The 15,973-nt window shown below is 39.4% G+C and overlaps 1 protein-coding gene across 1 annotated transcript in view; it reads right to left on the minus strand.

Annotated features, from left to right (window-relative positions):
• Positions 1-15,973, minus strand: part of LOC147845474 (uncharacterized) — a 154,036-nt gene that overhangs the window by 93,688 nt on the left and 44,375 nt on the right. Inside the window, exons 2-5 of the mRNA XM_087245473.1 lie at positions 13,314-14,362; positions 6,447-6,488; positions 5,626-5,731; positions 48-1,237 (exon numbers count right to left, since the gene is read on the minus strand). Coding sequence (XP_087101599.1) covers positions 48-1,237; positions 5,626-5,731; positions 6,447-6,488; positions 13,314-14,362 — 2,387 coding nt within the window. The remainder of the gene's footprint in view (positions 1-47; positions 1,238-5,625; positions 5,732-6,446; positions 6,489-13,313; positions 14,363-15,973) is intronic.

Below are 15,973 nucleotides of genomic sequence, written 5' to 3' on the forward strand. Positions count from 1 at the left end.
TTTGGTGGTTCTAAAACCTTGACTTTTCCAAACCTTGAAAACGGTTATCCCATGCCTACTTCAGTGTGGATCCTCATGTGTTGATTAAGGTCAGATGATTGGTTGAAACTCTTCCCACACTGAGTGCATGTGAATGGTTTCTCTCCAGTGTGGATCTTCATGTGTTGATTAAGGTTTGGCGAGGATCTGAAAATCTTCCCACACTGAGAACACGTGAATGGTTTCTCTCCGGTGTGGATGTTCATGTGGAATTTAAGGCATGAAGAATGACTGAAGCTCTTCCCACACTCAGTGCATGTGAATGGTTTCTCTCCAGTGTGGATCCTCATGTGTTGATTAAGGTTTGATGATAGTATGAAGCTCCTCCCACATTGAGTGCATTTGAATGGTTTCTCTCCGGAGTGGATCTTCATGTGATTATTAAGGGATGATGAGAAGATAAAACTCTTTCCACACTGAGTGCATGTGAATGGTTTCTCACCAGTGTGGATCTTCATGTGATTACTAAGGTTTGATAACTGGATGAAACTCTTCCCACACTGAGAACATGTGAATGTTTTCTCTCCAGTGTGGATCCTCATGTGTTGAGTAAGGTGTGGCGACAGCCTGAAAACCTTCCCGCACTCAGTGCATGGGAATGGTTTCTCTCCAGTGTGGATCCTCATGTGATTATTAAGGGTTGATGAACGGCTAAAGTTTTTCCCACACTGAGAACATGTAAAAGATTTCTCTCCAGTGTGGATCTTCATGTGATCATTAAGGTTTGTTAACTGGATGAAGCTCTTCCCACACTGAGAACATGTGAAGGGTTTTTCTCCAGTGTGGATCCTCATGTGATGAGTAAGTTGTTGCGACAGCCTGAAACTTTTCCCACACTCAGTGCATGTGAATGGTTTCTTTCCAGTGTGGAACCTCATGTGAACCTTAAGATCTTCTTTTCTTCTACAACTCTTCCCACACTGAGTGCATATGAATGGTTTCTCTTCAGTGTGGATCTTCATGTGTTTATTAAGGTTTGACAAGACGCTGAAACTCTTCCCACACTGAGTGCATGTGAATGGTTTCTCTCCAGTGTGGATCCTCATGTGAACCTTAAGATGGCTTTTTCTGCTACAACTCGTTCCACACTGAGTGCAGGCGAAATGATTCTTGCCTCCAGAAGTCTGTAAATGATTTTTTTCCTCAACTTTGACATGACGTTCCTTCTCTTTACTCGCCACATTTTCTTCAATAAGGTCTGAAAAAAAAACAGGTTTTTATTAAGTTTTTACAACTCCCATTAAAAGCTGAAGTCAAAAGGTGCTAAATCATTGGCTACACAAGCTGCAAATTTGATGCACATTAAATGTGACAAATCTGTATAAAGTCTGAAATGTGCACATTTAGCCCTCTGTGTGCTGCTGGGTTGTTTTCATCCACTCTGGGTGATTTTGAGTTTTAATTTGGCCACAACTTTCTCAGTGTTTCAGCAAATGGACTGATGTTTGATGACAAATCTTATTTTGACACATATGTTGGGAAAATGCTTTGGAACTTTTCAAAAACTCAACAATAAACACTGGGCAAATTGACTACCCTTTCATTTTGTATGTGACCGTTTTTACCCCATTGACTTCCATTAGAACCACATTTTTTATTGCAAAGCCATGACAGCAAATAATCATGCATTCTTGATTGTTGGTGTTTTCCCTGTTGGGAAGAGGTCAAATTTGTGATTTTTACTGTTCATCACCTTCATAGGAGTGGCTGGATGACCAAAATTAGACCAAGAGAGCAACGACAACTCATCCAAGAGATCACAAAAGACCCATTACAACACCAAAAGACCTGCAGGCCTCACTTTCCTCAGTTCAGGTGAGTGTTCATGACTCCACCATAAGAAAGAAACCGGGCAAAACATAGCAGAGTGTCAGTGGGGCTGTAGTCATTAGAAAGTAAGGCTAAGTAGATCTGAGTGTCATCAGCATAGCTATGGTAGGAGATTTGGTTTTCATTATTTGGCTCAGAGGAAGCATGTAAATGTTGAAGAGGTGAGGTGCCAGAATTGAGCCTTGTGGGACTCTGCATGTCATGGGTGTCCACCTCGACCTATGGTCACCAATTCTGACATGGTAACCTCTCCCTTCAAGGTAAGATCTGAGCCATTTGAAGACAGTCCCAGACAGCCCAGCCCAGTTTTAAAGCCTATCCAGAAGTATGCTGTGATCGACAGTGTCAAATGCAGCACCGAGATCGAGCAGTACCAGCATAGTTAGTTTGCCTGAATCTGTATTTAGGCAGATATCATTAATTATCTTTATAAGAGCGCTCTTTGTACTGTGATGTGCTCTAAACCCAGATTGAAAATTGTCTAAACACCCCTTGAAGCTTAAGAACTTGTTAACCTGATTAAAAACTATTTTTTTTATGATTTTGCCAATGAAAGGGAGATTTGAGATTGGCCTGTAATTGCTCAATAGGGTGTTATCCAGGTTGCTCTTCTTCAAGAGGGGTTTAACAACTGCAGTTTTAAGTGAGTTTGGAAAAATCCCTAAGAGAAGTGAATCATTTACCACTTTTAGAAGATCCATTTCTAAACAGGTAAACACCGTTTTGAAGAATGATGTGGGGAGTGTGTCAAGACTGCAGGTTGATGTTTTCATAATTTGCACAATCTCTTCTAAGATTTTGCCATTAATTGCCATGAAATCAGACATAATTTCTGATTTCTTAAGTTGTGGTTGAGCTAGTTTGACGTCGACACATCTTGGCTGATTGGATGAGCTGATTGCCTTTCTGATATTATTGATCTTGTCAGTAAAGAAATGAGCAAACTCAAAACATTTGCTTTCAGAGAGTAGCTCACTGGGAATCCTACTGGGGGGGATGTCTAAGAGTGTATGAGCATTATTTACGTTGCGGTTTATAAAGCTTAAAAAAGAAAGTCTGCCTAGCAGTGTTTAGTTTCACATTAAATTGGATTATCAATGTGAATATTAAAATCCCCAGCAATGGTAAAATAGTAAAGTTCAGAGGTTACTATTGATAACAACTATGTAAAATCATCAATAAAAGTTGGAGAATATTATATATATAGGTTAATATAGGTGTGCGTGTGCCATTTGGGCTGAGTTCAGTGGCACACACAGCCAATAAATGATCGATATGATCGATGATCGATATTGTCCTTTAGCACTTTTGCACCAAGTTTGTTTGGATGAAGGCCGTCTGATGTAAATACTACTCTTTGATTCCAGAAAAGACTGAAGTTGTCAATAAAATTCAGTCCTTTCCTGTTACATGTTTGCAAAGGGAGACATTGCCGTTTAGAGAGTTAGCTTAGCAAAGCTAAATTGGTCAACATCCATGTTGTTTTAAATACAGTGGACTGATGTTATTCTGCATGCTGAAGGTGAGCTAAATCACTGATAGCAGAAGCATCAGCAAAGCCCTTGAAAATGACAGCACTGTCGGTGCAATAGCCTCATTCAAATCATTTATATATATATATATATATATATATATATATATATATATATATATATATATATATATATATATATTCAATAATATGATATGATTATGATTTATAATAATATGAATAATATATATTATTTCCTGTCTAGCCGTTTATAACTGGTCTTTCTGGGAAATTTCTACTTAAAGTGTAGCTAACTTATTTTAGTAATGTCCTTTTGTTCAATCTCTTTGGATTAAAGTGCTTTTTAAAAATGCTTTTATTAACAAAAATAATCTTAATCATTGTTTAAGACTTAATCAAAACACCTTGTTTTGGGTTATACATTAATATATATTGGAAAGTGTTATATCTTTAAATGTAAATAAATGTAAAGCCCTTTTCAGCATATTTAAACAAGAAGTATAATGCTGTTCACACACCAGAAGCCGAACGCGCGGATAAATCGCACTATTCGGACATAAATAGCCGCGTAAATATTTGAGATAACTCGCTTCATTCGCGTGTCAAATTCACGTCAGAACAGACGCTGATTCGTGTGATGGGCAGCGCGAATGTACGCTGAAGTTCAGATTTTCAAACTCGAGAGATTCACGCGAAACGCTCGTTAAGCGCGTCAAACGCTCAATTCGCCCCGCGCCATTTGCGTCATTCGCGCATATCGCGCCGCAGGATTTCTATTCGCGCATTTGCATTGACTTAACATGTAAATCACTCGCGCTTGACGCGCGTTCCGTGTCTGGTGTGAACGCAGCATTACCCTAGAGCAGTGGTTCTCAAACTGTGGTACGTGTACCACTAGTGGTACGCAGACTACCTTCTAGTGGTACGTGGAGAAATTAAATATGTCATGTACATGCTACACACATTTCAAAATGTATCAAAAATTCTGCATATAATATGTAATATATGACATACAGCCTATATTTCTGAGGTAATCTGCCACGTTTTTTAACTGTGCAGAGTTGTAGCTGCTTAACTGGGCCAACTACGCTACTGTATTTAATGCTGCTCATTTTAATGGTGGTACTTGAAGAGACAATTTTTTACCTGAGGTGGTACTTTATGAAAAAAGTTTGAGAACCACTGCCCTAGAGTGATGTTTAAACTCCAAGAATTTGTGCTTATTGCTTTGTATTTAATAGGCCTGTTCATTTTTATGTTCATATTGCCCTCTCGTTTCCCCTAATTTCTCCCATGTGTCTGTAATATATTTAATTCATAACTCCCTTATTGTTTAAAATAAACTAGTTTGTAGAGACTGTATTCTGTTTTACTTGTAAATTTGTTGTTGTTATAATTTTTTTTTTTTTTTTTAATTTTGCCCCTGCCTGCGCTCGGCTAATCTCATTGATGTTTCATTCATGTCGAACGCACCTACTGCTGTCACCTCAACGGAAACTCTGCCTCTGCTTTCATTTGATTGGAGAAAAAAAAAGGCAACTGATGTTAAGTGCTTTTTCCACTCAGTTTCCTTTTTTTTTCCGTGAGCACACATCGTACTTGCAGCAAAAACGTGAGGCGTGCAGGGCGCAAAAGCAGCGTGCAAAGCATTCATGATCGATAATAAACTATTCAAAAGATGCGCCTCTCGACGCAAAAAGCGTGTTCGCTGTGATCGGTCCTTTATGCAGCCAAACTTTAAAAATATATATAATAATAATTTTTAATCGTTTAACTGATATTATCAGTTAAAAACACACCCTTTCGGTTAACGATTAATTTATTATTATGAGCATCCCTAAAAGACAAGCAAAGAAATGCATGATCTAGGCAGTGTTGCCAGATTGGGCAGTTTTGAACTAGATTGTGCGAGTAAAAAAAGACATACGCGGCTAATGACAAATTGGGCGGCGCACCCCCCCCAGCCCCACACCACCAAATAAAAATGAAAAAAGCACAAATGTTAGGGAATGCCAACACTTCTCCTCAGACCCCAGACAAAGGGTTAAATGTTTAACAAATCTCCTTTTACTGACTATTTGATCAATTAAAAGACAACTGAGCTTCAGTCCATATTTATTACCTTTGAATAGAAAGTGTATTTACTTTTTTCTGTCTTCATATAAAATCATTTGTTTTTTGTGCTTGTTCAACAACTCAGATAAAGCTTTTGATCATCATTGTTCTTCAGGATTATTAAGGAAGAATCAGGAATTAACACCAACCTATTTGTTGTTCAGCATCTTCAGGTTTAATTCTGCAGGGTTCTGGATCACTCATGTTCTCGCTGTCCTTCAGTAAACTCTTCACTTGATCCTGATGGGAATATTCCTGTGTTTATAACAGAAGCACTTGCATTAAATATTCAGCACATAATTAACAATCAAAACTGTTTTAATAAACATCATTAATTGTATTAAAACATACAAACAACAACATAAATATGATAAATATTGTAAAATTCCTCCAGAAAACACCTTTTTAAAACATTTTCCCCAAAATATTTCCTGAATTAAAACACTCTCTAATAACATTTTAAAAATGCATGTTACTAAAATGTTTTATCACCAAAATGTTCTCACACAAGCTACAAATAGGTGTTTCTCCCCTGTTCAATAAATGTGTGTGTAAGTCTTGAGTGGTCGATTCTACATTTCATGTGTGCAGCGTGATCATGTCTCTAATTGCTTACATTTATCTCTCAATATTTTAATGAATTAAGTGTTTTATATTATTATATTAATCCCAAATTCTGTTTTACTGCAAAATAAAGCGTTTGCGTCTCTTCAAGAGTTTACACAAGCATATGTTCAGTTAAACAGTCAATATTCAATATAATCAGCATTAAACTACCTCTTAGTGAATGAATTAGATGGAGACACAAATGAAAGGTGTCCAGATAACCCGTGAGTAAGACATTACAAGAGTGTTTACAGCGTAGCATCGAGCTAAAAACAAGAGAGTATATTAGCATTGAGCACACATGTTAAAGCGGTTCACACCGCAAGTCTGCGAACTCTACTATGGTCAGATATCATGCACTTACTCTGAACAGACGAATAACACCTATAACAGAAGAGGAATTAAACTAATAATCCTCAAACAGCAAAATTCAGCTCTCTCTGATCTCCGCCTCGGAATTAGCGCGTGGGCGGGATATTTGCCTGAATGCTGACCAGCGAAACCTGATTGGCTGCAGTCAGGAGAAATAGTAAGTGGTTTGTTTTGGGAGTGCACCTATTATGAAGTGTTTTGGGTTGACTTTATAATTTTCCTAAAAATGTTTAAAATACGTTAAGCGTTTTAGAATGTATTAACTTAACTTAGCTTAGCATTAGCTTAATTGTTTTAACTTGCTTTCATGCAATGGAGTCAGGGCTAATGTTATATTTCAGTCAGGATAGAGTGAAATTTGCATCTTAACACCTTATCTTGGTTTTGTGTGATACATTCAGAAAATATGAACTGATGAAGAAAGTAAGAAACATAATTAAGAAAATACCCCTTCGATTTTTTTTCTATTTGAAATGTTTCCCAAATGATGATGTAACAGAGCAAGGTCATTCTCACAGTATGTCTGATATTTTTTCTTCTGGAGAAAGTCTTATTTGCTTTATTTCAGCAAGAATAAAAGCAGCTTTTAATTTAAAAAAAAAAATACTTATGGTCAAAATTATTAGCCAGTTTAAGCTATATTTTTTTTCGATAGTCTACAGAACAAACCAGCGTTATACAATAACTTGCCTAATTACCCTAACCTGCCTAGTTAACCTAATTAACCTAGTTAAGCCTTTAAATGTCACTTTAAGCTGTATAGAAGTGTCTTGAAGAATATCTAGTCAAATATTATTTACTGTCATCGTGACAAAGATAAAATAAATCAGATATTAGAAATGAGTTATTAAAACTATTGTGTAGAAATGTGCTGAAGAAATATTCTCTCCGTTAAACAGAAATTGAGGAAAAAAATAAACAGGGGGCTTATAATTCTGATTTTAACTGTAAATTAGAAATGACAACAAGATGCTGCGCTGTTAGAAGCATGTATTATTGTCGGCTAGGAGAACGAGTAGGGTTGGGTATCGTTTGGGGTTATTTCGATGCCAGTGCTAAATCGATACTTTTAAAATGCTACCGGTGCCAAAACGGTGCCTGAACCAATACTTTTTAGCCACAAAATTATTTGACAAAAAAAAAAAAAAAAAAATTGAAACATTAAAATTGGAAAAAAATAAATATGTTTATAATACGTTCAAAGTAAACATCAATTCATATTTACTTGAATTGCATTAATATATTTCTTTTGATAATTTGTTCGTTAGCATGAATGCTAGATTTGCAATATGCTATTAACATTACATTAGCTTACTACTAACCTGTGGAAAGGCTGTCATCAAAATCAGGGAGCACCTTTTTTCTGGGTTTGGGGCTTGTGACTACTTTTACATGGACATCAGTGATCTGATGATTTGCCTTAATCTGAATAAGACAATAATATGATTCAGGTGTTTACATGAGCGGCTTTTTGAATGTTCCATTAATGATTCCCAGTTACATGTTATAGCTCATAGATCCAGTAACGTCAGTGCGTCAACAGGCTATAAATGTTTCCTCCGCAGTTTGTGTCTGTGGTCCTTTAAGATAATCAAAAATCACAGTTTACGTGGAAGACTTTTGATCAGAGTATTGTCTTAATCATATTAAAATCAGAGTATTGGTGTCCATGTAAATGTACTCACTGAAAGTGCCAGATGATGTCACAAGCTGTCAAAGACAGTCCATTCCTCACCTTTAAGTTGATTCCATGAACCCTAAAGATTCATAAGTTTGACGTGTTTCCCCCCCTTACAACTTTTGTTAAGCATCTGCTGCATGTTGCTGTGTCAGAATCCTTGCTTGTAAAATACAGCCATACTGTAGAATGCTTAGTTTAAGCAAATTAGATGAACACGATCATGCATGTTGATGAAGTGTCACTTACCGCATGCGCTGCATTGCGCGATTTGCCTTCTATAAGCTACACGAACAACCACCTGACATCCGCATAACTCAAAGCTGTTTAGAATTAAATAGAGATGGTGTGACAACGCGTACTTATGTGTGCCTTTGATGAACCCCTTGATGCTTCTTAGGGGGGTCACACACCGAATGCCCCTGGTTTGTCCATTAACACACATTTATCACATGATCACGTATAACAAAATCACATGACCTTTTTTAATGTGTATACTGGAATTTGTTCAGTAAAAGTGTTTCCATTGTGGTTAATGTGCATCTTTTCTTACTGAATTAAAAGTTTATCCTACTCGGTTATGCGCACATGTTTTTATGTGAATTTTCAATAGTTATGTGCATCTTGGCGTTTCCATCAACCAATATTTTATGCACATATCTAAAATAAGCATTAAAATAGGTGGGTGGAAAGGTAAGGCTAAAGCCTTCTGCGTCAAGTGACCGGCGTAACCCACGGCGCATGCAACGCGCGTAGCTGTGCATTTATACTTCTGTGCGCAGTCTCTGTTGGTCTGCATTAACACTTCCGAAACGCTAGTTGGCAGTGAGGTGTAAATGTTCCTCTGTGTCGAGTTTTTTCGCTGCTGTTGTTTTTTCTGAACGCTTCCTGAATGTACAAGTGCTTCAAACTCGCTCATGCAACCGGCGGACATACAACAACTTTAACTATCAGGTAAACACAAAACAAAACCTTTACAGCCGGAGCTCCTTCGCGGGACTCCACACTTGTAAACAACCGCTACACCGGGCTCGCGCGGCTCTCGGTGCCGCCCAGACTCGTCAGCGATACAAAGCCGACCAATCGCAGAGTTTGCGATACGCGTCGGTGCGACGTGTCGTTACATTTTTTGAGAGGTTCACGTCAGTGACGCCGATGGCCACGGAAATACCGTTTTCATCTTTAAAGACGGGAGGAGACAAACAGAAACTCTGAGTTTAGAGTATAAAACCTGCTGCTGACCAGGTTAGGTTCACAGAGTAAGTTACCACAGTAACTGACTGAGTTAAAAGTTACCTCTCTTTCAGAAACAGGCTGGATTTACCCTGCTTTCTCCAGTTTAACAAACCTGCCAAACCCAGAGTTTCTCTCATTTCAGGGTTAACATATTCTGAGTTTTCACTTAACCTCCTTTCTAAAACGCGGCCCAGCAGGCTTGAGCACATTTTAAAACATCTGAAGTGTTGTTTTGGTCATTCTTAAACGCCTTAACCATTTCAGTTTTAGTGTTATTATATTATTAATTACCATTAGAATCGAGAGCGTCTGTTCTCTGCATCTCATGCCTTCAAACGCCACCACGCGTTCATTGCATGTCAGCATCGTCTTCTGAGGTGAAAGTCATTTATTAAATAAAGAAAAGATTGTTGCGGCTTCTTCTACCTCAGTAAATTCTGTTTTACTGTTGATTTTTGATGCCAGTTAATCAGGAAGTGACGGTTTTGTTCTCTTTGACTCACTGGATGGAAACGCTGCTTTATTCGCAAGTCTTTTAAATTCGATTTTCTTGTTTAGCGCATAAATTTAATTCACATTCTTGGATGGAGACATATTGCCTACATTTCAGTCACACAAAGAACAAAGTCACGTACGAGAATAGCTTGTCCTTTTTTAATAAATAATTAGCTTAAATTCACTGACCTTCGACAGGGACATGTACTGTACCTAGATTAATGGGATTATTACTCGTTCTAAAAACTATCGTTTAGTTCTGCTTACATTTTAAGGGTGCTTTTACACCCAGACTTTTGTTTCGGAACGTATCTCGTTTGCATAGTTAGCGCGGTTCGTTTGGCATATGTGAACAGGGCAATCGCGCTCTGTTCCGCGCCAAAGTAATCGCTCCGAGATCGTTTGAATGAGGTGGTCTCGGCTCGATTGAAACGAACCCTGGAGCGGTTCGATTGCAGTGAGAAAGCGATCCGATCCGAGCGCGGTTATATCACAGTGTTTTATGGATATGTAATAGGCTTACGGCTATATGAAGAGAGAATTATGATTAGGGTGGGAAGTTTCGCGAGTCTCCGGATGCCCGCAAACGAGTGATGATCTCCCGGTAATCTCGCATCTCTCCCTCCCAGTCCTCAAATAGGCATCGTCGCGCACCCTTCTCACCCCTCCCCACCGCATCTCTCCTCAGACACGTCGCGCGCACGCGCTCCCTGTCAATCACCACCAAACCACCACCTCTCCTGACAGCTGAGCGGGACGCTGCAAAATAAACCCTGACACTCTGACCAATGTGAGGAGAGTTTACTCGCACGTGACTTGTTTTAGCTCTTTTGGTCCGATTAGAAACTTTGCAGTGTGAAAGCGAACCGCTCCAAGAGCAAAGAGCAACAAAGTAACATTTGTAATCTCTGTTTCAGAACAACTGAATCGATTCACAGGTGTGAAAGCACCCTAAATGTCATATCAACCTCTACCACTCAATCAATAAAAAAGGCAGACACACAAGTGCACTTTTAAATCTATTACAAACTTAATTTGACAAATTTTACCTCAAACTGATCAACGTGTAAAAGTGGGAACCTTAAATTAAACATTTCCACTGAACATTGAGTTAAAGTTTCCTGCATTCTTGTTTTGTCTAATTTGCTGTAGAAACTATGCCGTAGCCTATTTTATGTAAACAAACAAATGACACGTTACAGCATTACATTATATGTTTATAGGCACAGGCCTGTGTGTTCTCATTCATTATATTCGTTTACCCGCCGAGCAACTGTTGGCATCGTGCATCGAGTCTCGCCACTAACGGAGGGACCCAGCACAGGGAGCGCACCCATCTATAATATGAACCACAGAAATTCTCTGCTAATAACTCGTTATGAAATGTATTATATAACATCCTCGTTTTGATAGACGTCATCAAACATTCAGCCCAAATGCTCTGGAGAGACCTAAAACATTATTTTTTTCCAGGCTTTATGACACTTAATAGGCGATTCCCCTTTATTTAAGGATGTTGCATATTATTCTGTGATCTTAAGTGTTTAGTGTTTCAGGAGATAAGAGCAAGTTATTAAATATAGTCTATATTTTGTTGCGCTCAGCAGCTTTTCACTAATAAAGCTCGACGTTTAACATTTCATTTTTAAATTTTACCACGTCATATAAAAAATAACAGTTGTTTGAGGACACAGAACACATTTTGTATTTGCAGTTTTCCCTGATGTGCTTGTAAAGCTGCGCTGCGCAGGACTGCGTGACAGAAGGTAGCCTAGTTTCTGCTTTCACTCACTCAATAATGCTCTGTTTGCACTATTTAATTAACATCATCATATCCAAATACTTTATACATAATATTTTAAACCTGCTCCGGTGTTTGTTTTTAGAAAATATCTAAAATGTTTTTTTCAGAGAGGCCTTTGTAAAATGAAAATTTAATATGGCTTCAAAACGATTTGATTTATGTATTGTATATACCTACATTGTACCTACATATACCTACATTCTAGCTAGCTTTTGTTAGTTTTACATTGGTTTATTTATTTATTGTGATTTTATTATATCTTATTTAATTCTTTAAGGGTGCTTTCACACCTAGACTTTTGTTTCGGAACTTGTCTCGTTTGCCCAGTTAGCACGGTTCGATCAGCATATGTGAAACCAGCAATCACGCTAGGATCCGCGCCAAATCAATCGCTCCGAGATCGCTTGAATGAGGTGGTCTCGACTAGATTGAAACGAACTCTGGAACGGATCGATTGCAAGGAGAAATCAATACGGTCCGAGCACGGTTATATCACTGTGTTTTATGGATATGTAATAGGCATACGACTATATGAAGATAGAATTATGAGTAGGGCAGGAAGTTTCGTGAGTCTCCTGGATGCCCGCAAACGCTACGTCGTGCACTCTTCAGACACGTCACGCGCACCTTGTCAAACACCACCAAACCACCACCTCTCCTGACAGCTGAGCGGGTCTCTGCAAAATAAACCCTGACACTCTGACCAATGTGAGGAGAGTTTACTCGCACGTGACTTGTTTTAGCTCTTTTGGTCCGTTTAGAAACTTTGCAGTGTGAAAGCGAACCGCACCAACAACAAAGAGCAACAATGTAACATTTGTAATACCCATTTCGGTACAACGTAATCGATTCACAGGTGTGAAAGCACCCTAAATTATTTCAATATAGCTTAGGCCATTTTATCGAGTTATGACACTATTGTTTTGAGCCTACAAAAGCGGACAAGTGATTTGTAAAGTTTTATGTCTTTCTGTTGTATTCATATTTTGTATTATCTCCAAAATAAAGGAAGAAGCCACTCGTGGCATCAACAGAGCCGTCAAGCGAGCGCTCTTTTGGCCCGTCTCTCTCACACACTTACAGGCATCTAAACGCGCACGTTTCATGCACAAACACTTTTTAAACTTGACAAAAACTCTCGCCAACAGAAAATTACTGGCGGCTGTGTCTTTAATGTGGTGTAAAGATTATTATGCGTTATTAAAACAGAGGACGCAGCAAAGAAAAGTCACTTATAAATTAAAATTTTATTATTTTCTGCAACAGCCTTACATTTAAAAGGGAAACACAAGGGCGATCATAACAACAAAAAACATAGCCTATAGTGTGCTATATAGTGTAGCCAGCTGTTTTCTTTCCCTTAGCCCACTAATTTATTTGTTTGTTTGGCGCATGTACTCAAGTGCGATCGGAAAACTAGTGTAATGATGGGATGCCATCTTTACCAGACTCAGGCAAACTCCGCCTCTCCTTTCACTCTGCCTCAAAGCCCCAGCTGGCCCTCTTTGGCCCAAGGTATTCGGCAGGCCGAAAAAGGCCGGTTGCTGGCCCAGAGAAAGCCCCACTTTGGCCTGATCAGGCCAAACAGTGGAAACACGACTGGCCCTGGCTTGCTCGCTTCAGGCGCGATAGTGGAAACGTGACTACTGAGTGCAGGTGAATGGTTTCTCTCCAGTGTGGAGCCTCATGTGTTTATTAAGATTGAATGATCGGCTGTAACTCTTCCCACACTGAGTGCATGTGAATGGTCTCTCTCCGGTGTGGATCTTCATGTGTTGATTAAGTTGTGATAACTGGATGAAACTCGTCCCACAGTGAGTGCATGTGAATGGTTTCTCTCCAGTGTGGACCTTCATGTGTTGATAAAGGTTTGACGAGACGCTGAAGCTCTTCCAACACTGAGTGCATGTGAACGGTTTCTCACCAGTGTGCGTCCTCATGTGTTGAGTCAAGCTTGATGGGAAGATGAAACTCTTCCCACAGTGAGTGCATGTGAATGGTTTCTCACCACTGTGCATCCTTATGTGTTGAGTAAGTTGTGACAACTGGCAGAAACTCTTCCCACACTGAGTGCATGTGAATGGTCTCTCTCCGGTGTGGATCTTCATGTGTTTATTAAGACTTGATAAGCAAATGAAGCTCTTCCCACACTGAGTGCATTGGAATGGTTTCTCTCCAGTGTGTATCTTTATGTGTCTATTAAGGATTGATGATTGGCCGAAACTCTTTCCACATTGAGTGCATCTAAATGGTTTCTCTCCAGTGTGAATCATCATGTGTTGACTAAGGTTTGATGATTGGCTGAAGCTCTTCCCACACTGAGAGCAGATGAATGGTTTCTCTTCAGTGTGCATCCTCGTGTGTCGATTAAGGTTTGATAATTGGCTAAAGCTCTTCCCACACTGAGTGCAAGTGAATGGTTTCTCTTCGGTGTGGATCCTCTTGTGTTTATTAAGGTTTGACAAGACGCTGAAGCTCTTTCCACACTGAGTGCAGGTGAATGGTTTCTCTCCAGTGTGGATCCTTGTGTGAATCTTAAGATCATCTTTGCCTCTACAACTCTTCCCACACTGAGTGCAGGTGAAATGTTTCTTGTCTCTCGTTTTCAAAATACTGTAAGTGTGTAAATGATTTTTTCCCTCAACTTTGACATGATGTTCCTCCTTTTTATTCGCCACATTTTCTTCAATTACGTCTGAAATAAAAAACAACAGGTTAAAAAAACAACTCTTATCAAACGCTGAAGTTAAATAGGGTACTCAATTTGCCCAGAGACATGGTTATTCCATGTAGGCGGGTAAAAATGCACTCTAACAACAAACCGTGGGTAACAAAACCAGTCAAATCCTGCATACAGAAAAAGAAATTGTGTTTCTTTTTTTCAATTCTGATCTGTATCTGGCAAATAAAGAGCTTAAAAGAGACGTTCTCCTAGCTTAACAAAACTAAACTGAATTAGAAAACAAGATGGCTAGGGATAAGCTTGGCAGGGCTCGAAATTGCGACCGTTTTGGTCGCATATGCGCACAAAGTTCCATCTATGCGACCACAAAATATATTTGGGAGCATTTGTGCGACTGCATAAAATTGATGACGTGCGACCGGCTTTCACTGCAAAACGCTCACCTCACGCAGATTTAGGACACATTCACGCAGAAGGCATCTTATAGAGGTCTGCATTCCCGCGGCTGTCCCGCGGGAGCCACGGGACCCAACCAGATTTCTGCAGGCCAAGAATAAATTTGGGGTTTAATTTGGGACGGAAGCGGGTCGTCTAGCAATATCGCGAGCACGCGTATGTATGTGTGTAAATGAAATCGCACAATGCTGTGTTTAGCTTGTTTGTTGGTGTGTGTGTGTGTGCGTGTATATGTGTGTGTAAGCGCGCGCGAATGAGAGAGAGCTTTTTCTGTGTGTTTGTGCTTGGTGCTTATGTGTGTGTGTTTATACAGACAGCTTGTTATAGGCTGGGAGCGGTCGGGATCGGGCTAAAACCTGGCGGGTGCGGGCGGGAGGGGGATTAAAAATTTTGTCTCACACAGATCTCTACATCTTAGCACCTGAGACACCAAATGCAGCGCTCATGAATAATTTAAAACAGTCAGTTGTCATGTCAACTTGCTGCAGTAAACAAAGCGCGCAATGCTTGCCCCGCCTTCAAGCTCTTTTGATTGGTCCACTGTTCTAGCACTGAATGCGAACGGATTGGTTAATATCAGCTGTCAATCACTCAGTCTTCAGCACTGACAACACTGACAGATTTAGTTTTAGAAAACATACAAGTTTCAAATGATGGCACATCTGATCAGTGATCATGTGCTGAATGTTAATCCAGCATTTACACTTCTCGAAGAGTGGAAAAAATGACTTCCAGTGTTTAAAGTCCGCTATGAAAATGACTAAAGCATTCACCTTAAAGCCGGTGTGACGGAGTTTGCAGGTAACAGCGTTCGCCAAATCTACAGACTTTAAGCGCGAGAGGTTCTGTTTAATCCTTCATTTAATCGTCAGGATGCTGTCAGCTGTGCAGGTGGCAGCTATATGTGAAACGTAACACCACGTACACCATCGCAAAAGGGCTTGCATTCATTAAGATAACTAATAGCTCATGAAAAAAACGTATTGATTTTAAGATGACGTATGCCAATAATAAGCTATTATGTCAGCATTATCTGTGCAATATTACACAGCACCCGTGAGATCAGCTAAGTTATTATCGTTAACCAAGTTTCATTCATGTCAAGCAGTGTGTGCATGGCCGGTGGGCGCATGCAGATGACGTTTTGTTTTGTTTTTTAGATTGTTT

Source organism: Danio rerio, chromosome 3, assembly GCF_052040795.2.
Source record: "Danio rerio strain M-AB ecotype USA chromosome 3, GRCz13ab, whole genome shotgun sequence".
Taxonomy (NCBI): Eukaryota; Metazoa; Chordata; class Actinopteri; order Cypriniformes; family Danionidae; genus Danio; species Danio rerio.